Genomic DNA, 26,108 nt, shown 5'->3' on the forward strand with positions numbered 1-26,108 from the left:
AGTTGTCACCTTTCTTTAGACCCTTCGACAATTCGCTTGTTAGCTTTCAATAAGGATGGTTAGAATATGGTAATGTACTTGCAATTGGCATTTTACGGAAGGCCACATTCAGCTCAACAAAGCGGGCTCGAGTTTTTGAGACCAAGTCAGTTTGTCGGGACTCAGCTCACTTTACCAGTTTCCAACAAAGTACCTCCTCAGAAATGCCAGCAGAAAAACAAAAGCAGCCGGTGCAGCCTCGCGATGGAAGAATCGTCTCCTTAATACTCCAGTCTCTTGGTGTTGAACAGTATGATCCAAAAGTTGTCCCACAATTACTCGAGTTCGCACACCGTGAGTTACATTTTCAATCCAGTTGTCCTTACAGCTGCATTCTCTGATCATGTTGCACAGGCTATACAAGTGATGTCATTCAAGACGCGTTAGTATACGCAGAGCATGCCAACAAGAACGATCTAGACATTGACGATATACAACTGGCTATACACGGACGAGTACACCATTCCTTTACAAATCCGCCACCTAAAGAGGTACACTCAATAATAAGCACCCAAAGTTGCAACATGGACACTAATATCATTTTTGTACTTGAAGTTACTGCTCGAACTCGCACACGAGAAGAATAAAGTACCACTACCGCTTATACCAGAAAAGTATGGAATACGCCTTCCTGCAGAAAAGCATTGCTTGACAGGCTTGAACTTTGCCATCATCCCAGACGTAAGATTTTACTCTGTTTGTGATGTTACTATGTAATACTCATATTCGTTTTTCTTTATCCAGGCACCACATCCACCTCAAACGACAAACGAAAAGCCATTCTCTCCATCAAATGAACCGAGCGAGAGCGCCGCTTCTCCGTACGCAATGGATTCAGATGTAATAATGCAAACACCAATGAGCCAGACACAACCTATATCAGCGTCGCCCATGGAGGGAGTGGAAAACCGCGGAATGCGGCAACTGATGGAGGAGGACGACTATGACATATGATTTGTCGATAATGCTACCGTTTCAAGCAAATAAAGATCGGAGATGATCGGTTTCAATGATGAATTTCCTGCCATTGCTGATTTGAGAAAAAGCACATTTTCTTCCTTCAGTCGAGTTCAATGGCGTTTTCTTCTGCCCTCGTACTTACTGATTTAAATGACTACATTGCTCCTTCTCAGGCTTGTATAAAGCCAGTAGAAATACAAAAATCGGAAGACAAAGGACCGGTACATTGGCAACGTTGACGGATCAGCTCGCAAGAGATTACTAATAGAAAGTGCAGACAGAGATCCGGGTTGATCAAGGAGGCGATTACTATGAAATCTCACAAGACGGTGGTGAATCAAAGCTGGAGAAAGCGAGCATAACTTTAAATGATTGTCTTGCATGCAGGTACGATACATCGACTGGTAGCTAGTCGAAGGGTATATTTGCTTGATTGTTAATTCGCAATAATATAGCGGATGCGTTACATCGGCCGAAAGTGTTCTTATCACCATGCAATCTCAGGAAGAGCTTTACAACGTATTAAACACCAACAAGCTTGCAATTACCGAGAATGATCCAGGCAAACGTCGAACAATTGTGATATCGATCAGTCCTCAGTCGAGAGCATCGCTCGCCGCAAAGTACAATCTTTCACCTCTTCAAACGCACAAACGTCTTGTCTACTTTTTCAAACATCATCTTGGCGCTCATCATGTGTTTGATACATCGTTTTCGCGGGATCTGTCTCTTGTAGAATCAGCAAGAGAGTTTGTGGAGCGATACAGAAATTACATGGCAAACGGTGGAGAGAAAATTGAGGCGGCCATGATGCAACAGGATCAAGCAGCAGAGCAAGAGCAAGAAACTGGTGGTCGTCGACGAGCTAGGGTTCGCCGAAAGGTCGATAACAGCGATGCAGGCGCTACCCAACAGCATATACCCATGCTTGCTTCAGCTTGCCCAGGATGGGTCTGCTATGCTGAAAAGACGCACGGTACTGTTTTGCCGCATATTGCAACAGCAAAGTCACCTCAACAAATGATGGGCTCTCTTGTCAAAGATTACATTGCAACAAAGACAGGAACAACGTAAGTTCTGAGATTCATTTGGAAAGCAGTGAACGATAACTAACTGAAACTTTATGTGTATAGACCAAGTGCTGTATACCACGTTTCTGTGATGCCATGCTATGATAAGAAATTGGAAGCCAGTCGGCCCGACTTTTTCCTTGAGCAATTCAACACTCGAGAAGTGGACTGTGTGCTGACTACTGGGGAGGTTGAAAAGATGTTCTCAGAGCAGAATGTGAATTTCCTTGATTTACCGGAGGCACCTATCGACGACATGTAAGCATCGATGAATGCGTATCAAAGGAGTATGCGTCGGAGACTAACGGTAGTTGATTAGGTTCAACAAAGCAAACAATGAAAATGTGTATGGTTCTTCAGGAACCTCGTCTGGCGGATACTTGGAATACATCATGGCCACTGCTGCCAGAGAACTTTTTGGTATCACAGATGTGCCGGAAGATCCTGCTTCTACCCCGAACGGTAAAGTCGTTATGAAAATGGGCAAGAACGCTGATGTTTGTGAATACTTTTTGCAAGTCGATGATGGAAGAATACTGCTAAGATTTGCGACTGCGTTTGGATTCCGGAATATCCAGAATATTGTGCGCAAAATCAAGAGTGGCAAGTGTCCCTACCACTACGTCGAAGTCATGGCATGCCCTGGAGGTTGCGTGAACGGCGGTGGTCAGTTGCCTAATCCGAATGCTGAGGAAGTAATGAGCGCAAAGGAATGGGTCAGTCATGTTGAGAAAGTATATCAGAGCGTATCCGGTGTACCACCTGATCAAAACGAGGTGCTAAAGTCTATTTATGAGTAAGTCTATGAGATTACCAGTTTGGAGCCATAGTTACTGATGCAGGAATTTTGTAGGGAATGGATTGGTGATCCTCAATCCGAAAAGGCACACAAATTACTGCGCACTCAATACCATGCAGTGACACAAAGCTTTGCAAATCCTTTGGCCACCAAATGGTAAATCTATAGAAGAGGGGATCATATCAAGTTTTGCTGTCTAGTTCGCTTCCCGATGTATGTAAATATACTTAAACACGTACTTTCTTTTGTACACATTTGGTTCCAATGGAAATGGATAATGAAACCGCTGAAGTGAACACATGAAAATACCGCCCATTGTATTCCGTCTATTCGTTCTTGTTGCATATAACACTACGCCGAAACTAAGCCATGCCGTCTCATTAAAAAGCCAACAGGCTTTCTATTCCTTCGGAAATGCGAAAGCTAAACTTCAAAGACTGGTGCAGAGAGGATACATTGCGCCGGACTCGGCAGAGTGTCTTCTGGAGTTCGGTTTGGGTCTCACCAATTTATGCAATTGGCCTACTTCGCGAGCAAACGAGCTCACAGCTGCCGAGAGACGTCACGGAAGATATCGTTCTTCCACACAAAGTTGAAACCTACCGGCCCAGGGTTCTTTGCTTTCTGGACGGTGATTCTTGCTATCAGTCTCCAGAAAACGGTCGTTTACTCCCAAAGACAATATCGACTTCACGTAATTTTAGTCCAAAAAGAAAGCATGGCTTTAGAAGGGATATAAATATTAAAGTTTGTCATCATTCCTCTTGCACCATATTACCGTTGTATTTGTGATCAATAGTCTTTTAAATGCTTGATCTGCGAAAAAGCAAGCGATGTTTCTAAATCACACACACGTTAGTATTATCGAAAATTTCCTGCCCGCGTCTGCTGCTCCTTCCTAGTCTTGGTTGAATGAAACATTTCTTCGCCTTTCTTTCTTTCTTGACAATCTCTTTTCCTTCCCTGACATGAATCAAATTCAAAATAATCGAAGGCTCTTGACTATTTGGTACTGCTACAGATATATTCAAAGTGCCTTAAATGTTCTCCTGTTTACCGCGTTTTCTCAAGGTACGCTGCGGCGCTTGGCTCAAGGTGGCGCTCGAAGCGTTTATCAAAAAGGGAGCTAGCATCGCTGAACTTGCAAGAGATATGGTATTTAACATGTAGCTTACAATCCAAACAGCTCTCGCAGCTCACATCGTACGGCTTTCAGTGCCTATTTGCTCGATTCAGAGGATCCTTTAGCGCTTTGTATAACAGCTAGATTATTACTGGGGTTGTCTAAAGTTCTGAAACAGCAATCGACTTTTATTTACGGTGAAGATGTGAATCAATTGGTGGTTGGGCTTTAAAAGCTCATTGCATTCGCATCCTGTAGCTGATGTGTTGCAGCTATGGGCTCGACTTCGCAGAGATATGTATATCCTAACATCCGATACCATCGACATGGCAAATCCTAAGGCTCGGTAAGTAGACCAATCAAGATTCAATGGTTTTATTCATGAACTTATCGATATTGCTTTGTTTTTAGATCTAAGAATATAACATTGCGTGAGAACGAAGACCTGAAGCATATCGACGAATTCCTTCCTCTATCGCAAATTGTATCGAATGAGCAAAACCCTTTCAAGTACTTGGCAAGTGTTTCGCAAAGCTGATAAAGGCAGCTCAACTGACTTGCAGTAGTTTGATTATGTTCCCGGACTCACTGCACCCGTTTCGTTCTCGCCGGTTGGTGGAAACCAAACGGTTGACGATTCTTACCTTCGAATGGAAGAACAGCATCTTAGCATTGAGCTCTTAATGCCAGAGGCGCAGCTTGAACCAGCAGCAGTAGCAACTTCGTTGAACATGCATATCGTAAGCAGCAGCAGACAGCATCCTCGTCCGGCTTCTGGATCGAAAACCGTCCAGGTACGTCTAGCATATACTCGTGTCAGAAACCGAAGGATGATGATAAAAGAGGCTAGGAGCAAAATATCGACTTGCCACTCGAGCTCAACGGCAGTTCTCCGGAGAATCCTGCAGAGGAGGAGTCTTCCGCAATGGTCCCGGACCTAGATGTTGGTCCCGATACCATGTTCGCAGATATTATCGACGACCATAATATGGTTCGTATCGCTTCTGCATGTTTGCCAGCGACGCATTGATTTCACTGACGCTAACGCTGCATCGTAATGGAAATGTATTTATACAGAACATGGTCGGTCGTCGCCATCTCCCACGACCTTTCTCAAACAATGCCGAATATCAGGGCGATGTTGACCAAGATATTGGAAACAACCAACAGCTTTCCTACGTCCTCGGAGTACTAAGTTCGCAGACCGAAGAGCAAACTGCACTCGTGCCACTATCACCAATATCCACAGTTGGAGACGATTTACCGCCGCGAAGGAGACGCAGAAATATAGCGTACAGTGAGACAACCATGCTCCCAGCAAGTTTCTACAACAATGTAGCGGCTATTACAACGACGCGTTCTCGGCGTCTGAACAAAAAGGTATAGTGTGTGCGTGACGAGCATGTAAGAGTTCCCAGTGCTCGCTCGCTGACTCGTGTATACAAGTCCCTTGCAGATCGACGAGTGCGGGTGCAGACTATACTTTATACTCCCCAAATTCCAGGTATGCACATCCCTGTCGCTTTTAGAAATGGTATTGAAACTCATCACATGATGGTAAGCTGGTGTCTCAAGCACTCATCCCATGTGGCAGAGAAATATTGGAAATGATCAGCGATCTTCCAGCAGGAGTAAGAGACCAAAAAACTCTATACGTTTTTCCATGTTCTGACAGAAAATATACGTATTTCCGACTCAAGATCTACCACGGGAAATGACGGATACTATGCCTGACCTGGCGGTAGGTTATTTGGCAATTCGCTGCTAGATCTGCAATGACGTATTTTACTTACTTGCATGCACGACGCACTCTAAAGGAGCTTGGAAGAGGCGGTGTCGAGCTGCCCAGACGCAGACAAAGTGACGAGTCTTCCCGTCGCAGCCATGATTCTTTGGCCCAGCTATTGCAAAATGATGATATCCAGGATGCTGACAATGCATCCCTGTCAAATATTCGCGGTAATGCATATAATTTGGAAACATAGTTTCCCAGAAAATGTGAGAGTGACTTACATTTGCTGCAGATACGTCCATGTCCGAAACATCCCTTTTGGACTTTGAAGACGACAGGTAAATAACACACGCTTAGCGTATCATTCGCATATATCCTGAGAAAGGAGGTATTGAAACTAAAATCATGACACAGAAGAAGCAATTCTTCCAAACAACGGCAATTGCCAATGTTTGCAGGCAGATACAGACCGCTCCGAGAGGAGGATGAGCATCTCGATAACTATGATGTGGATTATGATCTGGGCCCCGACGACGGATATTTGAGCTTTGAAGGTAAATACAATATTCTCCTTTTCTCTTCACTGCATATCCCTAACGTACGTACTATGTATTATTTCGTGCAGTCCTAGGTTCGGGTACAGGACCCGCTGCTATCAGTGATCTGTCGGAATCTACGCTGTACACCTTGGAAGATTTTTACAAGTATGGCACTCATTGTCACATGACGTAATAGCTTGTTGACAAATGGGTTATTTTTGTATCTGCAGCTATGCAAGGCTACTCGTCACAGACAATGCATTGCATATCAGTTTTCGGGAATTGTTCCCGTCAGTTGTCAACACTTTGAAGTCCGAGGTTGCTCAAGCGTTTCATCACGTCCTAGGTAGCTCCTCCTTGTAAATGCATGCCGTTGTTGACTTTACTACAAGTACTAACGATCCATGCTGGGAAATATATAAAGTTCTCGCGACTGAAGGACGGATTCGTGTCTCCCAAGGAACCAGTTTCGGCGAAATACAGTTAAAATTTCCAGCTTGAACGTGGTATGCAATGTTTATGTACGCGCTCTATGAGTTCTTTGCCATTCCTGGTATAACGTGTAACTAAACAAAAGATTTCCAACACCCCTTAGAATTCAAATGCCCCTTCCCCTGGTCACCCTGAAATTATTGCTGCTGTTGCTTTGATATCGGATTTCATTACTATATGGAAATGAAGTTGGTCTTTGCTGCTTGTACATTAGCACCGTAACACGTTACCCCTGGCTACTTTAAACAAAGCTCGCAATTTCCGTCCCAACACCGATTCCGGCTTTCTGGTTCTGGATTTATCTACAGTACCATTAACATAATCAACATTGCAAACAAAAAAAGAATCTAATACGGCAAGCAGGGTAGAATGGGCACAGTGGCATATCAACCAAGTTTTTTTATCTTTCCATAACGTGCATAATAGTAATGATAATATAATCATAAAAAGAGAGAAAACAGATAGGGCTAGCACCATTATAAACTAAATATACGTGTAAGAGACAAAAAAAAGGGGGTAGCATTTTCCGGGGATCCAATGAAGAGTAAAGAAAAGGAAAAGGAGGAGAAGAACGGGAAAAAAAGAATGAGGGATGTAAATAATAGTTCTTGTGATTGAAGATGTTGTGTGTGTTTGTGTGCATGTGTTTATATGCTGAATGTAAATGTAAGTACTTGTCTAGGCGGAAGAAACGCTCCAGAGATATACTTTTGTTACGGGTGTTGAGATCAACTACAGATTGCGGTATCTGCGTTTTCCAGCGCATTTCATGGCTTGAACTTCCGGGCTCATTCTGCACGATTCTTCCATTCGCAAGTGTCGTTTCAGTGCATCTGTACGAGCAAAGGCCTTCTTGCAGGAAACACATGCATAGGGCTTGTCCCCCGTATGAACCCGAATATGTCGCTGCAGATCGTGTTTTCGCGCGAAAGCCCGAGGACAGATGTAGCAAAGATATGGACGCAGATCACACACTTGACTATTATTATTTTGGCCCAACTTTTGGCTGCTTTGGTGGTGGGATGGACTGGTGCCGTCGGTGGTGGGAGACGACTTTGGAGCGGGCGGTGGATAAGGCGGAATGTACATGATTTGGTCCGCGGATACCGTTTCCGGTGGATGCTGGAGTGTCTGCTGGCATCCAATGTTGCTGTAAGCACCAGTCAAGGCCGATTGTTGGTATGCCAGAGGACTGCTTACGAAGCAGCAGTCGGGTGAGAAGGGCGACGAAGCGATGGACGACGAGGACGAAGAGTGTGAGAGTCGGTGTTCGCCTGGAGACGAGGGTGCCGTTGCCAGATCGTCGCTCAGAATAGAAAGTTTATAGTCATTGTAGTAATACAAACTACTAGCGCTATTGTTCTTGTGGTCGTACGTCGTTTCGCAGCCAGCCTGCAGTCGATATTCTGATGCAGCATTGGTAAGATCTGTTTGAGGCGGTTGCGACATTTCAGGATGATAGTACAGCGTTTCCTGCTGGGGATAACATGCTGGCAAAGACACATAATTGAATGCTGGGATAGTGGCGTCCTTGTTAATGACGGGGTACTGCTGTTTGCCAGAATACATATCGCATGGGTGGTACAGTCTACTCATTTACAACTGGAGGATAACAAGGTAATAGTAATAGTAGTGGTGGTAGAAGTAGTAAGGAAATATAATAGATGTGTTGATGATGTGCCTTTTTGTATTTTTGATGAGAAAGGAAGAGGAAAGGTCGTTTCGATGGAAAAAGCAAGGACCCTTTTTAAAGTGGATTAGATTTTATCGCACGCGAGCTTCAAGCTAATGTTCGCGCGGCAGAAACCTGCATTAACCGATCGATAGCACTGTAGAACCATCAATAAAAGTGTACACACACACAAGTCGATAACCTACCCCTTTTTTGCGCTAATCTCTTCCAGACGTCAAAGCCACGATGCTGCCTGCAATCCCCAGTCCCCCCTTTTCTACAAAGCAAACTTAACGCCGAAGACTTGAAAGCTTATTTTGACTATTCTACACAATTATATTTGCATACACCAAAGTGAAAGAGATATTTGATACATTGAGAGTGTCCATGAATGTCGATCATAGGGGATGATCACCCTCCTCTTCTTCTTATTCCCCATAATGGTTACCGTAACAATGATGGGTATTTTATTCACAGGAATGTTGATAATCAATGAAAAAGTTTGCTTGCTCCTCCTCGATTAATGACGGGAAGCTAATCTTGAAACAAAAAAAGAAAAAAAAAAACTTGTGCTGGTCACTCTAGTGAAATGCTAACTGTTCGTTGATTGGAGAAGGAAATCTTTCCTTTTTCTCCAACTCTTGCAAAGAGAAATGACAACAAAAAGATATCGCCTGTTGTCTGTTGCAAAAAGGAGTGTCCCTAGATTGCAAAGCTTCCGCGCTTGACTAAATGAGAAACGAGTCGATACTATGTAACAATAGTGTATGTGAAGTCATTCTTGCACAGGCATTGCTTCTGCAACTCCCCGCGCTGTTGCAGCAGCAGCAGCTCTGTTGCTCCTATTGATGGATGCTGCTCTCCTCTTTTTGGAGGATTCAATTGCTCTCGGGAAAACCAAAAACTTGGATGGATATGAAGGCCCTCGCGCGAATGTATGCATGGCTAGATAAGAACCAAATCTTTCCAGAAAGCGAAGAGGCGCTGTGGAGTATACTGTACAGGCTTTTTATGTTCCTGCTGCTACCTTTGCGTTTGCGTCATCTATTCTTTCTCCTAAAAGGAGATAGAGAGACTACATAGTAGAGTGCTGCAAATGTCGACTATTATTATCAGATAAGATGACTTGTAATACTACGAAAATAGAGATTTGCTCTACCTTGTAAGCGGATATGATTCAAGCAGGTTCCAATTTAGTACGGAACGAGCATCAGGCGCTTAGTGATTTCTTACAAAGAACTGTTACCAAACCAACGGGACGGGATAAATACTTTACTATCGTTAATCGACGAGCACTCTGCACCAAGCATAACTAACTAGCCCACACGTGATCAATATTACAGGCGGTGCACCAAGTATCAGACGAACTGAACAGCTGCCCATTCTAACAGATATGTGGTATGCTCGAGTACGGTATGCAGATGATACACATGCAAGTCTCCTCCTCCTGTATGTGGAAATAATGATCTGATATGTCGTATCGCTATCAGCATTTACGAACAATAATGCTGAATAATCTCATCATTAACGTAAAGAGAAGGGACGCTTCTTGTCGAGGCAAAGATTAAGCTCGTTTGTCTATCTTTTGGACAATTCCGAGAGCGAACCTACGATTACAACGACATCGATATTTGCATTGTTTGGACAATGTAGGGGAATAATATGTAATAATGCTTGCTGATTGTGACTCCTCAACTCGCTTAAATCGCTGCATCTGCATCCAGGTTTTCTTTTTGCTCACTGATCTTCACGAGCCAAGGGGTTGGAATTTTAGGAGGGTTCTATCCTTGTCAAAAGGAGCAGAAACCCAAACATTTATCCATTGACCTATCCATGGCCGCGTAGAATGCCACGCTTCACCGCAGACGCACATCATTTTATGCAGGGTGCTCAAGCTTTATGCATTCAATGCCCGGACAGACAAAATAAGGAGGGAAAGAAAAATCTAGTTGCTTGTTTTTTTGAGTCTACAGGGCGACGTGGCAGAATTCATTTTTATGAAAACAGGGAAAGAAAAGAAGAGAAAAAATTAAGCAAAAAAGAAGAGTATCTAGGCATGTGCTCTCTCGAGTTCATCGTCTACTTCTTTACCCTGTACCCAGACCTTGGTGCACTTGGCCATGGTGCTAGACGCACGCGAGATAGCGTCTGTCTGGTAGAAGTTCTTAATCACAGAGGTGAGTACTTCGCCGCTGCTCTTGACGCCAGGCTTCTGCAAGGTGGAAAGACCGAGTTGAGAGACAGACGAGGGTTCGACAACGTCGTATCGAGTAAGTGCAGGACTGATCTCGGAAAGACGAGCACGAAGGCTGGGCAAATCATCATACGGCAGAGTCTTTCCTGCAAGCTCTGATAATGCACGGATGATCTTCCAATCCTCACGAGCAGCTGCGGGTGGGTTGACACCTGCACGCGTGATCTGTGTACGGCCTTCAGTGTTCATATATCTATGCAGTTATTCGTGAATACAAACATGCACCTCAATTTCTGACCTTTATATATCACTCACGTGGCATTCTTTTCGGTGAAAGCGGAGCCGGGAAGGATAACATCGGCGTACTGAGCACCAACGTCACCGTGGTGGCCTTGGTAGACAACAAAGGCGTCCTTGGGAACGTCGGCAGCAGTGATTTCGTCAGCGTTCAAAAGGTACAAGAATTTGGCTGGGGTAGAGGCTGCTTCCTTGGAAGTAGGGACGAAACCAATTTCATAAGCAGCGGTTCGGCCGGCAGCCTACAAGCGAATAATAACTTGCTAAGCATCGAGCATACAGAAATCGACTTCGTTCAAATACTTACGCGTTGGAGAACATTGAAACCGTTCCAGTCTTCCTGGAAGATGGTGTTCTTGTGCTTCTCAGCGAGCTCAGCGACCTTGGAAAGAAGGTAGTTGCTATCCTTTGCATTCTCGACAACGCCGGAGCCAACAAGGATAAGAGGACGCTTAGCTTCTGCGAGACGCTTGGCGAAGGGATGAGAGCCGTCAAGGAGGGACTCGATGGACTTGGTATCTTGGCCAATGTGCTCATAGTCATAAGTAAGGTCGACAGCCTCGCCAATCAAACCAAAGTCCTGTCCGTTGTGGAGGTATGCCTTGCGGAAACGGGTGTTCAAAATGGGAGCTTCGTGACGAGGGTTGGAGCCGACAAAGAGGACGACGTCAGCATCCTCAACGCCAGCAATGGTGGAGTTGAGGACGTAGTTGGAGCGGAAATCGTTGTTGACGGCAAGGGGGCTGCCCCCGTTGGGGGCATCGATGGTCAAGTTTTCGGAGCCGATACGATTGAACAAATCCTTCAATGCGACCATGGACTCGGCATCAGCGAGGTGACCGGCAATAGCCTTAGCGCTGTTGCCTTCAACCTTGGAAAGCTCTTCACCGACACGCTGCATGGCCTTCTCCCAGCTGGTAGGAACAAAGCGGTTGCCTTCGCGAACCAGAGGAGTTGTCAAACGCTGTACTTTCAAACCGTCGTAGAAGAAGCGAGTCTTGTCTGAGATCCATTCCTCGTTTATCTCGTCGTTCAATCGAGGCAAGATGCGCATAACTTCAACACCGCGAGTATCAAGACGAATGTTGCTACCAATGGCATCAGAAACATCAATGGTCTCGTATTTCTTGAGTTCCCAAGGTCTGGCCTTCATTTGGTATGGCTTGGAAGTCAATGCACCGACAGGGCAAAGGTCGATAACATTGCCAGACATTTCAGAGTCGATAGTTCTCTCGATGTAAGTGCTGATCTGCATGTCGTTACCACGGCCGCTAGTACCCAATTCGGGAGCACCAGCGACTTCGTTAGCGAAACGGACGCAACGAGTGCACTGAATACAACGGGTCATCTCGGTCTTGATCAAAGGTCCAAAGTTCTTATCTTCGACAGCGCGCTTGCCACGAGGTTCGTGGAAACGACCACGGTCACTACCGTAGCGCATGCTTTGATCCTGAAGATCACACTCACCACCCTGGTCACAAATAGGGCAGTCGAGAGGATGGTTGTAAAGCAAGAATTCCATAACACCCTCGCGGGCCTTGTGAACCATGGGCGTGTTGGTCTTGACCTTCATGCCGGGCATAACAGGGTAGGCGCAGGATGCAACGGGTTTGGGTGCTCGTTCAACTTCGACAAGGCACATACGGCAGTTACCAGCAACCGAGAGACGATCTAGCACCAGCGTTAGAGAAATACGTCCTACATGGCTATTCATTGTCTTTTTCTCTTTTCTGTGCATTACCGTGGTAGCAGAAGCGGGGAATCTATCCAGACAAATACATTGGTAAGCAGGTCATGACAGGTGAACAAAAGGACCGATTGGTGACTTACATCGACGCCAGCTTTTTCGCAAGCCTGGATAAGAGCAGAGCCCTGTTCAATCATAACTGATTTGCCGTCGACGAAAACTTCAATTTCATCCTTTTTGCTGGAGGTGGCAGAGAATGCACGTGCTAGTTGATGCAATGTGTGTGAGTGTGGGTCGTTTAGCATGTCGACAGAGTGAATTAGTGTTCGCTGTACCTCCACCGTTCAAAAGAGCCGGCGCTCTACGTGCAACGCCAGCTTTGTTGATGACGCGCAACATGACGAAATGGAGTGGAGTGGGGAGTGTAAAGAGTCACTTAAAAAATACGAGTGAAAGTGCGGCCCACTGGACGAAAGGCTCTCGCGCTGTGCAGTCTGACCAAGGGCCGGACAAGGTATAAACGAAAAAACAAATTTGAAACACAGCGCTGTGACGTTACCGGTAAATTATTCATCCTTTTACTTTAGAAGGAATTATCGTCGCAGCGTCCATCCTGATCCCACCTTTTTCAGGTAGTGGCGACGTGAAAGTAGATCAATTAAAATACTAACATTATCTTGGTTGTATGAATTTGAAGCATCCTGCGCGATATCAATCACATCATTCAGCGACAACAACTGCGTCGGTCGATCAGCGAAAATTGTGTATATCCGCGTGAGCTGTGTTGATCCAGGAGGTTTCTGGAACGCCCTTGGAAAGTAGTGAAGACTGAAACGCTCGGGTATCTGACCAGTAAGGCCTGCCATCATGGTCACGCTGACGTTGCTAGACTCTCCGCTGTACAAGGAACTGTTCTCTCTCTTTTCGGCTGTCGGCGCCGTTCGTGGTATTATTTGTGAAAACTCGTAAGCTCCAATGTATGAATTGTTATCACCATGCTCTGAAGGCTCTTGTGGTGTCCTTGCTCGAAATTCGAATTCATCTTTCACTGAACGTCTAGCCCAACCATCCTCGTCGTCTACTTCAATGTCTAAAGCCATGGAATCATTATCTGACCGCTGTCGTTTTGAAGGCCGTAGATCTTCGTTGTATTGTGCATGGACACGCTCCATGGTAGGTGTATTTGCCAGTCGCAGCCCTTCTAAATCGCCCTTGTCACTGTAAACGCTTCTGCCTCCCGGAGATCGTTGTACCCTTCGCAACGTCGGCAATTCTTGGCCGTTACCCATTTGTCGCAGACGTTCTTGTCGTGCTTTCATAAATTGTTCGAAATGGTCTTTATCCGAACTGTCGTTGTCAGCCATAAAGTCATTCATTTGTTCTGCAGAGGCGCGCCCTTTGCCTTTGTCTTGAGGTTTTGCTGCTGCTGCTGATGAACTACTTGCTTTCGAGGACGGCGGACTAGTTGCTCCAGCTGTACGCAGCATATCGTCGGTTATCATCCGCGCTGCTTCGCGAGCGGGTGTCCCAATTAGCTGTGAAGGGGAGATGCCAAAGGATATAGTATGTGGAGGAGACGTGCGTAAGCCTCTATCTGACATTCCTTCTTCTGAGGTCACATTGCTGTCACTTAGTGCTGTCAGTGCTGGGCGTGGCATGGATGTTGCAGATGTGGATATTGAAGGCATTGAAGGTTGGAGAGCGCCGGTATGCTGACGGTATTGTCGACGAATCATTTCGGCTAACGGACGCGCGCCTCCTCGTGAATATGGGCTGCCGTCCGTTTCTTCATTGTTTTTGCCCTTTAAGCTGCCAGTAATAGATGATATTTCGCTCTCCAGTCGATCAAATGCTGTCCGTCCTCTGTGGTCGGCATAGGAAGACTCAGGAGTCGTTTCGCTTATTGGAGGTCGATTCGAAGTCGCCCCATTGTTGTTACGACCAGGAAGCTGATCCAGATTCTGAAAGAAGTACAACCATAACTGAAGGAACGTCAGACACGGATGCAGAGATTACCTATACGATCTTTCTGTATACCTTGCTACCATCCCACACTGATCGGCTTGCGTCCGTGAATCTGTCCAAATGTGGAATAATATCTGCAGTTACGATTTGGTGGCATCTCGCAAAGTTCTGATCGATAGCTTGAAGCGTGAGGGTTATATTTTGTTGGAGCTTTTCAAGTTCGGCGTTCGCTTCATCGTCATTCAGTGCCATTGATCGTCGTCGTAGTCTGTTCGCAGAGAAGACCGCGTGCCTGAAAATCAAAAAATTAGCCCTCTTGCCCTTTGCGTGATAACTCCAGGAAATCCGTCCCATTGACTTGCTGTGTTCCTTTTCTTTATAGCACTCTTAAGTTGTTCAACAATTTGATGTCTAAGGTACTATATCTGCAGGATATCCAGGACTCTCATTTATCAACGGAAGACTTATTTTTGCTAGTAATACGTATCCTTAATTAACTTGACACGCTTACATTATCCCTATTTCCAACCAACTCCATGCAAAACCAAAGCATCATTGTATATAAAGTAGCAACTAGTGTTCTTTAACTTTTATTGCTAATCTACGGCTGGTATTAATATCATTGTAAATGCTATCAGAGATTTATGAGTATTGTTCTACGTATGCGAGTTCGAAGGGAGCTGTGGAAGTTCTTCCAAAAGGTCATCGTAATATGTAATACGATATCGAGAGTTTCGTCCGGTTGACGATGAAGCCATGCTTGATCTTACAGGCAGCGTACGGGAGCGCCTCATCGTCGGCGGCTGGAGAAGATGGTAAGATGCATCTTCTTCAGGTGATAAGTGCCGAGATGACCGTGTATAGTAGGAAATAGTCAAGCTTCTTTGCATAGCAGGCCGTTCAACAATGATCTCGCTATACATGCATCCATCCTGCCATCGAATCGGCACAGGTCTTGGTGGCAAAGAGTTTCGTCGACGTTCTTGCATCGGTTCCTTCTCCCGCGCGTACATCCATCCAGGCGCAGATCTGCGCCTGTCTTGTACTTGCTCGCTTTCTTGTCTCTCTGCTGCTCGCAAGTATTGCACTAGATCCGGCATTGACCTTGTCGCTAGCCTTGTAGGGTGTGAGCATTCTGGATATGATTTTCGTCTAGACTGTACAAATAGATTCCACATAGTGTCTATATTATCTGATACAGGGTCTTCAAAAATAGTCCATGATCTTCTGCTCTGCGTGGCAAAACTGCTCCGAGTTTGCATGGCACGGTCGTACAGATCTAAGAACTCGGAGATTGCAAGGCCGGTGTCCCGTGTATTAAACAATGCAGAGCAATCGTCCGCTGGCGGCAGTTCTTGCTCTTCTTCTACTTCGGTCTTCTCTTCTAGCTGCTGCTGGCGCCATTGCAAATCTAGTCTGTTGCTGCTGACAAGACCGCGTCGGCTTTGAGCATCTTCTTCACTGTGGGCAAGCGACAACGGGCGAATAAATACGTTGTTGATCTTACGGTCATCATCGCTCTCCTCCGTATCGCTTTCCTCGTCTATATCCACTTGCTCGATAGCTTCGCGCTCAGTTACTGTGCAAAAGTCGAGCCCGACTCCGCCCGTATCCATCATTGTAAGTCGATGAGGATGGCGTTTGTCCGCATAGAAGCCGTTTTCTTCATGAAGATCCAGTTTCTTTCCAATGGATTGTATCATTTCGAAATTATTGTGTGCATGGTGATTTTCAGAGGGATGACTGTCTTCGTGGCGATAGACCTGAGGAAGCAGATGCTTTACACTGTCGCTGACCATCGGTGTCAGTAGTTTTTTGTGCAAAGCAGGATCCTTGAATTGCTCAGACAAGTCATTCTTTTTGCTTTTATCCTTGCTCTTGCTATGTTTTTGCAGGAGGCCATCCTTGTGGGACTTTTCATCCTCGTCTATTTCATTCTCGTATTCGCTAACAGGAATAGTGGCTGCTTTGCTGGCATCCCAAGTATTGCTCATGTACGATCCAAGCTTTTCCATGCGTTTGTAGTATAGATATTGGAATGCGATAGTGAGGACGGGCAACGGTATAAGCATGAATAACTGCACGTGACCACCCTTGAGGTTCAATATGATGATCATGAAAAGCTGAAAGAGAATCGTCGAGACAAGGATGGTGTGATAGAGCACGGGCCACATTCTGCCACCGCTCTCGATCTTCGTGACAAATATGTACATAAGCATGTACTTATACACGATGGTCGCGACGCAAAAGTATAACAACGTAAATGGCAGAACAAATGGAGCGATTGCTGAATATAACAGACCAATTGTGAAAAAGAAAAGCAGTAAACCGTAGTGCGCTGGATAATCGAATTCGGGTGGTTGCGCCATTTCTCGCAGCTGGCGAGGACTGGGGCGAGTGATCCATTTTCGAAGACTGATCGTTACCAACGGCAAAACTTGAGCCAGATCCATTGTGATGCCAAGTGCTTTGATGCATGTGTAGTTGATCCAAAACGTCGACACATCCGAAAGGTTCTTTGCAAGTTGTGTAATGTTATCGCTAACCGAGTTATTTGAATCCAGTTTTCCTGACGTGACAAGCGACTTGATCTGACCGTAGATGCTAATCAGGATGGATGTCAACATGAAGACCAGAAGATTGTTAATGATGAAGAAAATATAGAGCTTGGTGAAGACTTTGCGATCAAGAGTCGTCTGCGTCTGATAACCTTGCTGCTGAGAGATGAAGCGGAAGAGGTAAGGGAGAACGAAGAAGAATATTGCCATGACAATTGGAGTGAACCAGGCCTGGATGATACCGATTAGGAACGAGTTGTTGTTTATAAAGTCTTCAGAGTTGGGTATCAAGCGAATAAGATTGAGGATGTTGGATGTCGCCGAGAGAGCGCCGACAGGTATCATCCAAGAAAAGATTACCACCCAGTAAACAAGCCTGCCTATCCATAGCTTCGCTTTGTGTGTTTTTCCTTCCAGAGGCAAGTTTGGCCAAATCAAATCGGAAGGCGTTGGCGACAGACGCACCGCAAAGTGTTGACTTTTGTTCTTCTTGATAAAAGTGAGTAGCGCTTGCTCTGTGGTGTGAGCGTATTCAACGCGAGAGAAAGATATCCATCCATAGTTTGCTGGCTTGGTGCTTTTACTTCGTAGCTCGTTGATCTCCTTTGCTAGATCCTTGACTTGCTTTGTATAATACTCTATAGCATCATGCTTGCGACCCCCGCAACCAAGGAAGCCACCAACTTTGACCGTCGGACGTTTCTTGTTCTTGCCTTTCCCATCTAAATAAAGTGTCAACTCCGTTCCCAGATATATGAAAGTTAAAGCCTCCTTTGTTTTTACCCTCTAAATAGAATGCCAGGGTGTTTTCGAGGTTGCGAACGGCCTCTTCATGCTCAACCGTGAGTTTATTCAATTTTGCGCTGTGGTGGCCGATGATAGCTTGTTCAATTGGATGCTGGATGACGCCTTTCATACCAGCTAACCATGACTTTAATTTGCTGTCCGATCGGGCTTCTTTAGGCACACTTGTTACGAGTAAAGACTTTGCGGAAACCTGATTCGGCGGGTCACGGAAAAATTGCTGGCGCATGTCAATATAGTCACAGGATGCACGATACAAAAAGTATGCAATGAATATCGTATAGATCCAGGTCGCAGTTGCCGGTGCCCAGTACCATCGTAAATCTTCTTGCTTCGAGGAGCTGTAATTGATGCCGGATATCGACAAGACATCGATACCAGCTGGGGGCGGCCAATCGCTGTATTTTTGTATGTGTAACCAGATTAGAATAAGCACGCGAAAGCCTTTTCAAAAATAAAAATTAAACCTTACCCAGTACGGTAAGTAGCGACAATGTTAATTGGAATCAAGGCACAGACGCCAATGATACTCATAAGGAGTAAAAGATGCCGTAATAACCGGATACTTCTTATGAACAGTACAGCGTCATATCCAATTCGGTCCATAAGATAGCGGTCATCTGCCTTGAATACCGGTTTCACCCACGCGAAGCACCCTGATCCAATCGTCGGTGGCCGTCGTCTAAAGACTGTCAGACCATATTTTCTCATGGTGTTGATACTTTGCATACTGACTGTTGTACCTTGCCGTCGAGAATTTGTATTTTGGCGCATAAACAAGCGTATTTCTGGGACGCAGAAAATTGAATGCCAGGATCACCGCCACAGAAACTCCTAGATTGATCCCAAACTGTGTTGCCATTGCCTTGATATTGAGATTGGCATCCTGTTTCTTTTGATCCTCGAATGATACGTAGACATTCATGAAATATGGGGCTGCGAGCGCAATGGAAAGAAAAAGAGGTAAATAAGGAAGCAGAAGAAGCGGGGTGCAGCCAAGAGAGCGCGCTGAAGTATTGAGACCCTGCTGTCTGTGTAACTGTCACACAGACTCAAGTTCAGGTACATTTTTAGCCAACAGACCAGGGAAGAATGACATTTGGAGTTAAACATCACTTGACAGCCTCGTATGCTACAGATTACGTTCATAAATCAGTTCATGCTCGCGGATTGCAGCGAAGATACCATAGCTTAAAGTTCCATTGATGCGCATTCTATGCTATTAATATGCAGAAACCGAGAGCTGACGACAAAGACTGTGCTTATGCGCGGATAGAACTGCTCCAATGATACCACCAGAGTATGAACAACGAGAATAATGCTGTATATCTATAATAAAGTTGGATGAAAAGAATGAAAATGCGCAGACTGGCAGCAAGTTAATTTTTTGGACATGATGGCTGGACAAATTGGCAGAAAGGAACGGTCGCTTCATGATGGCCCAGCGCGCGGTGGGCGTGAAATATGCAGTAGAGAATACTGCAAAGACAAGTTTTGAGCGATATATTGTGTTTGTAAAAAAGAGTGGAGTGGACATTGGTTTTGGAATCGGTGGTGACAAAAAGGAATGTAGATAGAAGATGCCATGCAGAGTTCACGGCCTGTTGAATCCTGTAATGGCCGCTCTACGGCAAACAAGTTATGTAGATATCATCAAGTTATCTCTTTTCGCAAGGGGCTTACCTTGAAAACCTGGTCAACGGTCTCCATGTTTTCAAAGCCATATATAGACATTTTCCGGAGGAGGTTTTCTCGGTCTTGGAACTTCGACTCAGCCCATGGAGTTGCGAGCTAAGCTGGGTATATCCTGGTTTCCAAGAGCGCGCCACACTGTCAGGACAAGAACCGTGTAGAGGGCCTTGGCAGCGGCGAAGACGTTAGGACGGGAAAGGATACAGCGCAAATGCGCGAGCGAGGCGTGGGTGCAGAGTTAAGGACAGGAGACAGAGAAGGATGAGAAGATGGCACGGCAATAGCAGCCGACCGCAAGGAATGGCGAGGAGGACGAGCGGAATCAGTCGTTGTGTTGGTTGCCTGGCGGAAAAGGTGAAAGAATAGGTGGGAAATGGGAGAAATGTTGCGCCACAGGTGAACAGAAACAGGTGCCTTTGATATCGGCTACAAAGCAGGATGGCATATAAGCCGCAATGGAAAGAAGTGTAAGGTGTTTGGGTGAGTTAGCTACCAATGACAAATTTGACAGAGTATAGACGATATTCTGCAAGCAGTTGGTGTGCAGCTTATACATATAAAAAAACCTTCAAAGCATTTGCTAAGCAATTAGGTATGCTAATAGCAGACGATAGACGTGTACAAATAATTTGAAGACACTTGTAAGGAGCGTAGTTGGGAAACGATATAGAAAGCTTTTGAATTTGGTGCAATGGCCAGAAGTGTACGTAGTTATCCCAGAAAGAGAATCATGACCAGAGAAGAGACAAGAAAGGCCTGATGCCAACAACAGACTCTCCCAAACGGTGTTTGGTTGGGGATGTAGCGTAATGATATCAGGGGAGACAGAAGTGAATACTTTGAGATTGGACATCACGTAAGAAATGTTACAGAGAAAAAAGACGGAAAAAAAAGCAATTACACAACCCTTCATTACTGCTATGTGTTTACAGATGGAGGTTGAACTTTCCTTTGCGGATACATATAGATCATTCAGATAGCTGCTTTCAGCTTGCTATGGCAAAGAAGTTAGTAAGTATGAACACTGTATTGCCACAGCTTCGTTTAGCTTGACATTGAGAAACGTTCTAAGCCTTCAAATTATCCTGAACATTTGTGATATCTTCTCATATTGTAAACATTTAAAATTCAGAATGCTATAAAGACAAATTGAGTTGTAACAAGTTCGTCTAAAATATTGCTGCTCTACGTTCGCATGGTATGTCCTGAACGCAGCTTGCATTTATATTTATCGCCTTAGTCCCCAGCAGCAGGACACATGTCCGAAATTCCCATATCGTACTAAATGGTAGATTCTACATGCTAGAGTCATGATGTTAACCTTTCAGGGTACAAACCTTGCACGACTGGGGAACGCAGTAGACTTGGCAATATCCAATCTATGCAGCCCTTGATCTAGAAAGTAGGCTGAGTTGTGTGTTCTTGTCAGAGTGCCACCAGAAACTAGCCGAATGTGCCCGACATGGGACCATTTTAAAAGTTATTTCCATTCCTGTACCAGCCTGAACGAATTTATCAAGGGTAGACATCGAGAGTTTTGCTAAGGCGCGCTCATTCGGACGGGAGAGCACAAAGTTGCAGCAGGATAAAGGCTCTGATAAACTCAGATCATATCTTGATGAGAAGTTCAAAGACAAGAAATCTTCGTAATCCCTCATATAAGGATATTGGAAATCACGTCGAAACTATAGACAGTAAGCTGTAAAATAGTATGTACTTACGAGGACACTATTTGTATGGAAACATCTTGTTATATACATAAAATCGAGTTCTGATTCATATGCACCATTGTTTTGGACGTTTGTGCAACCATGCCTGAAGCCAAGGATATTTCAACAGATCAACAATGGCGTTCTCTCTTTGAATCAGCTTTTTCTCTTGTATCTATGGCACCTTTGAAGATTATTGGAGGAGGCTTCGGACGTACTGGTACAGACAGTCTTCGCACAGCGCTTAGTATGCTCGGGTAAGAAGGCGTAGATTGAGCTATTGCATTCTTGTCAAAGCTCTGGAAATGTGGATAGTACTGATCTTATTTTGCATTGTGTATAAAGGTACCATACTCATCACATGAAATCATTTCGAGAGGAGCCTGGTATTACAGATCCATCTGTGTTCAAGCGTGCTTACGAACATCCAGAAGAGCCTGTTGACTGGGACCAAGTATACGAGGGATTTGACTCTGCAGTTGAGTAAGTAAAAAATAAAAAGGATGACAGATATTTACGTCGCTTGTTGCAGGCTAAATGTGCTGATATACAATTACTCCGAAGCTGGCCATCGGTTTCGTTTTTTGATCGCCTAGTTGAGGCATATCCTGATGCAAAAGTCATCCTTACGGTACGCTCTGCTGACAGCTGGTATACTTCGGTCAAGAATACTATCTGGGGCCGAGGAAGAAATCCTCCTCCGCATTTGCCGGATAATCCAGTGTTCCAAAGACAAATCGAGATGTGTCATGCTCTTATTTTGGACGGCGCATTCCATCCTGACAGCGATGCATTTTTGGACGAGGAGGCTATGAAGAAGAAATTCGTTGAACATAACGAGCATGTCAAGGCGACCATCCCTCCGGACCGGTTGCTAGTTATGGAACTCGGAGAAGGCTGGGAGCGCTTATGTGCCTTCTTAGGCAAAGAGGTACCTGATGTGCCGTATCCAAACGTTAATTCTACCAAGGAAATGTGGGCTCGTGACGAAGAGCGTAGAAAGAAACAATTGGAAGAGGAACAGCAGCAGCAGGGATAGTAAAGAAGAAAGGAACACAATTATGTAGATTTTTTACTTCATATATATATCATCATCATCGTGACTAAACAACACAGATCTATGTGCTTTACAACTTGCTTTCAGTATTATTTTCCAAGTTGACTATGGATGCTCTGTCTCGACGTAACAATGCGGCTTTGCTAGCCATTGAGTCGTTTTTTCCCGAGTATTGGGATTGCCCAAAGCTGGCGATAGCCCAAGGTCGGACAGTGAAGGCAAAAACTCTTGGCTCGCTTGGCAGGCAGCCTAGTTTTGCCTCCTCTTTCTTTGCAGTCGTTTCTCGCAGCATGAGCAAAGCCAACCAAGCTCATCAGTTTTATTCATACACAAGCCCTGCATCAGATATACAATATACACCAAGTGCTCCCTCTGCAGAAGATGTAAATCAGCCACCTTCATACGATGATGCCATTAGGCTTCGACCGGGAATGCTTCCAGAAACCAGTAACCGTAAACCGTTTGACGGCTACGTACAAGATACCAGCACCACCATTCCTCCATTTAACCCCTCCTCCACTGCCGGCGCTGCCACCTTCTCTTCATCTTCCCCTTCGACCAATCCATATTTGCAACCCAACATACCAGAATTTGACGAAGACTTTATCACTGCTATCCCCGAAGAGCAGCAACGGCTGCTGAGCGACGATAACGACGATCAAGCATTCCGCGGTCGACCGCCTCCTCCTGGATATGCGCCGTATCTAGCCCCGTACAAGACATTAAAAGATGGAAGCATCATTTCTCGAGACGAGCATCTCAACCGCGACGGAGAAGCTCTGGTGCAGTTTCTCAAGCAGCACAACACACCACCCAATATGGCTGTTCGATTTCGAGGTAAAGAGATCAGTCGTCCTCACTTTGCAATAGCAATTTTGGTTATCTTGATAATTGACTTGTATCGTTTATCAGGATGGCACGAAGAAACGTTTTGGCGTAGTCGCACTTCACGAGATAACGACGGCAACGTCATAGAATTGCAAGAACCTGAGACGCGAACAATTACAGATTTTGAATTTGAAATCGACTGCAGCGACTGTATCTCGCCTTTTTGCCAAGGCATTTATGTATTACCAGATAAAAAGACTGGCGAGATCAAGACTGTTCGACAGCTTTGCGACGATTATGTCCATGAAAAGAACAAATTAAAAGAACTGCGTCTCACCAAAGAAATCGAATGGAACTACGCAGAGCTTACTCGAGGTAATAAAATTTCAAGAGCGATACATTTACAACTCGGTCTTAACACTTACTGTTGTTAGCATTCACGGCTGCTATCCGGGCGTATGGATATCACCACGCTGTCGAAATCACATTTGAAACTAAAGAAAACAAGATCACCGTCAAAACACAATCGCGCTTATCACGGCTTGCTGATAACTGGATAATGAAGGCATTCTGCTACCTGACATGCCTAATTATACTTGCATGGCCCATAATGTTTATCTACAGAAAACGGTTTGGCCACGCCACGCTCAAAAGCAAATGGACCATGACAGTCTCAGAACGAGACTGGTACCAACGTCACATCACAGAAGTGCTGGGAAAGGTTCGAACGCAGGGTCAAGCTCTCGGAGTCGTACCCTTCATTCTTTAAGTTCACCGTACTACTAGCATATAAATAAACCGCGACTTGTGTATCATTTTGCCTGTAGTCATTGTACAACAACGTTAGTGTGAATATTAACGACTCTGGAAAACGATCATCACTCAACGCTCCCAAATATAATAATAAGAGTCTAAGCCTTTAACTATGGAAGATGCTCACTTAATTTGGAAAGAACTATAATGCACATGGCCATAAATGCATTCAAGGGCGATTGTAAAGAGAAAAAAAGTGGGGAGCACAATCAAGAGACAGAGAGATGGTGATGGAGAAAATGTTCGTAATAATGATAAGTAAATCAGAGGAAGCAGGGAAGGAGGAGAAGAAGAACAACAGGCACACATGTATATATACGCCGTAATAATAATGTAGCTAAATGATTATGACTTGTACACCAGTAATAGCATTTTACATTCTTTGATGTGGTTTGCCATCTGCAGTATCCGGCTTGTAGTAATCGCCTCCACGCTGCGCTGCTGCAGAACCCGCATCGTACATGTGCTGAGGTTGAGGTTGCTGATGGTCGTATCCTTGGCTGGACACAGCCGTGCTTCCGTCGTAATAATACTGCTGCTGGTCATCGTAGTAGCCGCTCTCCGGGTAGTAGTATCCTGGTTGCTGCTGGTGCTGCTGACCTGGCGACATGGGACCGCCTGGAGGAGCACCGTAAGGCTGTTGGTAGCTGGGGACATAGTGGCGGTTGGTACCATATTCAGCGCTAGGTGCATCGTTGTAGAAGTTGCCTTGCTCGTTCAAGCGTGGAAGCGTAGGTGAGGCAGCACCGGCGACGGCAGCACCGCCAGCAGCGGCAGCACCAGCACCAGCACCGGCTGCAGCCAGATTGGAGGCAGCCATAGGAGGAGATCGGTGGTGAGGGAAATCGGTTTCAGCCAAACCAAAGTCCTCGAAATCAGTGGTACGCTTCTCACGGCTGCGCGAGGTGCATCCACCGCGGCGGTTAAGCCAAGCCAAGAAACCTCCAATCAGGGCAACACCCACTGTGTGGAATACAAGTGAATTTTACAGGCACCGTTTCACGCTATTCTTAACTTACCAACTCCGCCGACAACAGCACCAGCAATTGTGCCTGCTTTGTTATCGCCATTATCCTCTTGCTGGTCCGAAGAATGCGTTGAAGTCGGGGCACTCGAAGACTTGGTAGATGATCCAGAACTAGATGAAGATGAGCTCGAGTCGCTGCTGGAGGAAGGAGTCTCGCTCGACGAAGGAGATTGGCTGCTGGAAGGAGCCTGGGAGGAAGATGGCGCTGCAGAGGACGAGGAAGGCTGCACTTGGCTCGAACTAGGTTGAGCACTGGAACTCGTTGGTTGCGCACTGGAAGAGGGTTGAGGATCTGAGCTCGATGGTTGCGGTTGCGCGCTGGAGCTTGGTTGAGGAGCTTCGGTCGAGGTCGGTTGAGGGGCTTCGGTCGAACTAGGTGCTGGTGTTGTAACTGGAGTGTCACTCGAGGAAGGAGCTGGCGAGGCCGAGTTCTGTGAGTCGACTCTAGAGATTGCCTGAATCAAGATGAGTGCAACGAGCACCCAGGTGGTAAATGAGAGTCGCATAAAGTTCTAGTGCTTTGGAAAGGGAAAAAAATAAGAGAAGAAAAGGACCCTGCTAAAAAACTCCCATAAAAAATTCCACATTTGGCTGCTGGGTTCCCCTTCGGCCTTGGTGTCCATTTTTCTGTGTTACTGTGTAACATCAAGAGTGCCATATTTTTTTTAGTAACCGTCACCGAAGCCCTGTTTCAGGGTAATGATCATTGTCTCATATGTTTCCAAGTCAACAACTGCTTAGTGAAAGAGACAAAATAAGGGTTTCCTTGATCGAGTCAGCTGGTATTATGTAAGATTTTCATTTTTGTTTACAGAATCACAGGGATGGGTTTGTTTCATCCTTAATGTCTCGATGCCGCTGATCTTGCCAGGCCGGCTCCGAATCAGACAGTTTGAAACCTTGGCATTCTTCTGCAGCGTCCAAGTTGGATCGGATCACAAAGTATCGGCAGCTGATTAAGTACGCCTTTATTCGGGTGCAAGGCTTATTTTCATCTCATGTCATGTGCAAAAAGAAATTGATCTTTGTGAACCTCACAATATCCGCTTCC

The 26,108-nt window shown here is 45.4% G+C and overlaps 11 protein-coding genes across 11 annotated transcripts; 6 read left to right on the forward strand and 5 right to left on the reverse strand.

Moving 5' to 3' along the window:
• Positions 1–203: 203 nt before the first annotated feature.
• On the forward strand, positions 204–993 carry VTP01DRAFT_5392 (uncharacterized protein; the record flags this gene model as incomplete). Its single annotated transcript, XM_069384179.1, has 4 exons — positions 204–333; positions 394–530; positions 595–720; positions 784–993. 4 exons carry the CDS (start codon positions 204–206, stop codon positions 991–993), a joined length of 603 nt encoding a protein of 200 aa, XP_069235309.1.
• Positions 994–1,112: 119 nt separating this feature from the next.
• On the forward strand, positions 1,113–3,028 carry VTP01DRAFT_5393 (uncharacterized protein; the record flags this gene model as incomplete). Its single annotated transcript, XM_069384180.1, has 6 exons — positions 1,113–1,220; positions 1,277–1,386; positions 1,455–2,069; positions 2,133–2,327; positions 2,389–2,865; positions 2,923–3,028. 6 exons carry the CDS (start codon positions 1,113–1,115, stop codon positions 3,026–3,028), a joined length of 1,611 nt encoding a protein of 536 aa, XP_069235310.1.
• Positions 3,029–3,909: 881 nt separating this feature from the next.
• Positions 3,910–4,529, forward strand: VTP01DRAFT_5394 (uncharacterized protein; the record flags this gene model as incomplete). The annotated part of the gene is made up of 3 exons (XM_069384181.1): positions 3,910–4,023; positions 4,264–4,337; positions 4,403–4,529. The coding sequence occupies 3 exons, from the start codon at positions 3,910–3,912 to the stop codon at positions 4,527–4,529; spliced, it is 315 nt and encodes a 104-aa protein (XP_069235311.1).
• A 112-nt stretch (positions 4,530–4,641) lies between these two features.
• On the forward strand, positions 4,642–6,763 carry VTP01DRAFT_5395 (uncharacterized protein; the record flags this gene model as incomplete). The annotated part of the gene is made up of 12 exons (XM_069384182.1): positions 4,642–4,785; positions 4,842–4,982; positions 5,069–5,371; positions 5,438–5,495; positions 5,554–5,622; positions 5,692–5,732; positions 5,809–5,950; positions 6,016–6,061; positions 6,138–6,277; positions 6,349–6,427; positions 6,493–6,608; positions 6,687–6,763. The coding sequence occupies 12 exons, from the start codon at positions 4,642–4,644 to the stop codon at positions 6,761–6,763; spliced, it is 1,356 nt and encodes a 451-aa protein (XP_069235312.1).
• Positions 6,764–7,486: 723 nt separating this feature from the next.
• Positions 7,487–8,323, reverse strand: VTP01DRAFT_5396 (uncharacterized protein; the record flags this gene model as incomplete). Its single annotated transcript, XM_069384183.1, has 1 exon — positions 7,487–8,323. One exon carries the CDS (start codon positions 8,321–8,323, stop codon positions 7,487–7,489), a length of 837 nt encoding a protein of 278 aa, XP_069235313.1.
• A 2,153-nt stretch (positions 8,324–10,476) lies between these two features.
• Positions 10,477–13,003, reverse strand: VTP01DRAFT_5397 (uncharacterized protein; the record flags this gene model as incomplete). Its single annotated transcript, XM_069384184.1, has 6 exons — positions 10,477–10,873; positions 10,936–11,159; positions 11,225–12,588; positions 12,659–12,680; positions 12,748–12,869; positions 12,940–13,003. The coding sequence occupies 6 exons, from the start codon at positions 13,001–13,003 to the stop codon at positions 10,477–10,479; spliced, it is 2,193 nt and encodes a 730-aa protein (XP_069235314.1).
• Positions 13,004–13,197: 194 nt separating this feature from the next.
• VTP01DRAFT_5398 (uncharacterized protein) lies at positions 13,198–14,821 on the reverse strand (the record flags this gene model as incomplete). Its single annotated transcript, XM_069384185.1, has 2 exons — positions 13,198–14,586; positions 14,642–14,821. The coding sequence occupies 2 exons, from the start codon at positions 14,819–14,821 to the stop codon at positions 13,198–13,200; spliced, it is 1,569 nt and encodes a 522-aa protein (XP_069235315.1).
• A 404-nt stretch (positions 14,822–15,225) lies between these two features.
• On the reverse strand, positions 15,226–18,856 carry VTP01DRAFT_5399 (uncharacterized protein; the record flags this gene model as incomplete). The annotated part of the gene is made up of 4 exons (XM_069384186.1): positions 15,226–17,849; positions 17,911–18,329; positions 18,404–18,613; positions 18,675–18,856. The coding sequence occupies 4 exons, from the start codon at positions 18,854–18,856 to the stop codon at positions 15,226–15,228; spliced, it is 3,435 nt and encodes a 1,144-aa protein (XP_069235316.1).
• A 2,578-nt stretch (positions 18,857–21,434) lies between these two features.
• Positions 21,435–22,371, forward strand: VTP01DRAFT_5400 (uncharacterized protein; the record flags this gene model as incomplete). Its single annotated transcript, XM_069384189.1, has 3 exons — positions 21,435–21,589; positions 21,678–21,815; positions 21,897–22,371. 3 exons carry the CDS (start codon positions 21,435–21,437, stop codon positions 22,369–22,371), a joined length of 768 nt encoding a protein of 255 aa, XP_069235317.1.
• A 308-nt stretch (positions 22,372–22,679) lies between these two features.
• On the forward strand, positions 22,680–23,986 carry VTP01DRAFT_5401 (uncharacterized protein; the record flags this gene model as incomplete). Its single annotated transcript, XM_069384190.1, has 3 exons — positions 22,680–23,226; positions 23,302–23,592; positions 23,652–23,986. The coding sequence occupies 3 exons, from the start codon at positions 22,680–22,682 to the stop codon at positions 23,984–23,986; spliced, it is 1,173 nt and encodes a 390-aa protein (XP_069235318.1).
• A 417-nt stretch (positions 23,987–24,403) lies between these two features.
• VTP01DRAFT_5402 (uncharacterized protein) lies at positions 24,404–25,563 on the reverse strand (the record flags this gene model as incomplete). The annotated part of the gene is made up of 2 exons (XM_069384191.1): positions 24,404–24,993; positions 25,050–25,563. The coding sequence occupies 2 exons, from the start codon at positions 25,561–25,563 to the stop codon at positions 24,404–24,406; spliced, it is 1,104 nt and encodes a 367-aa protein (XP_069235319.1).
• Positions 25,564–26,108: the final 545 nt, after the last annotated feature.

The sequence above is a fragment of the Rhizomucor pusillus genome (assembly GCF_041956525.1).
Source record: "Rhizomucor pusillus strain CBS 183.67 unplaced genomic scaffold VTP01scaffold_22, whole genome shotgun sequence".
Lineage (NCBI taxonomy): Eukaryota > Fungi > Mucoromycota > Mucoromycetes > Mucorales > Lichtheimiaceae > Rhizomucor > Rhizomucor pusillus.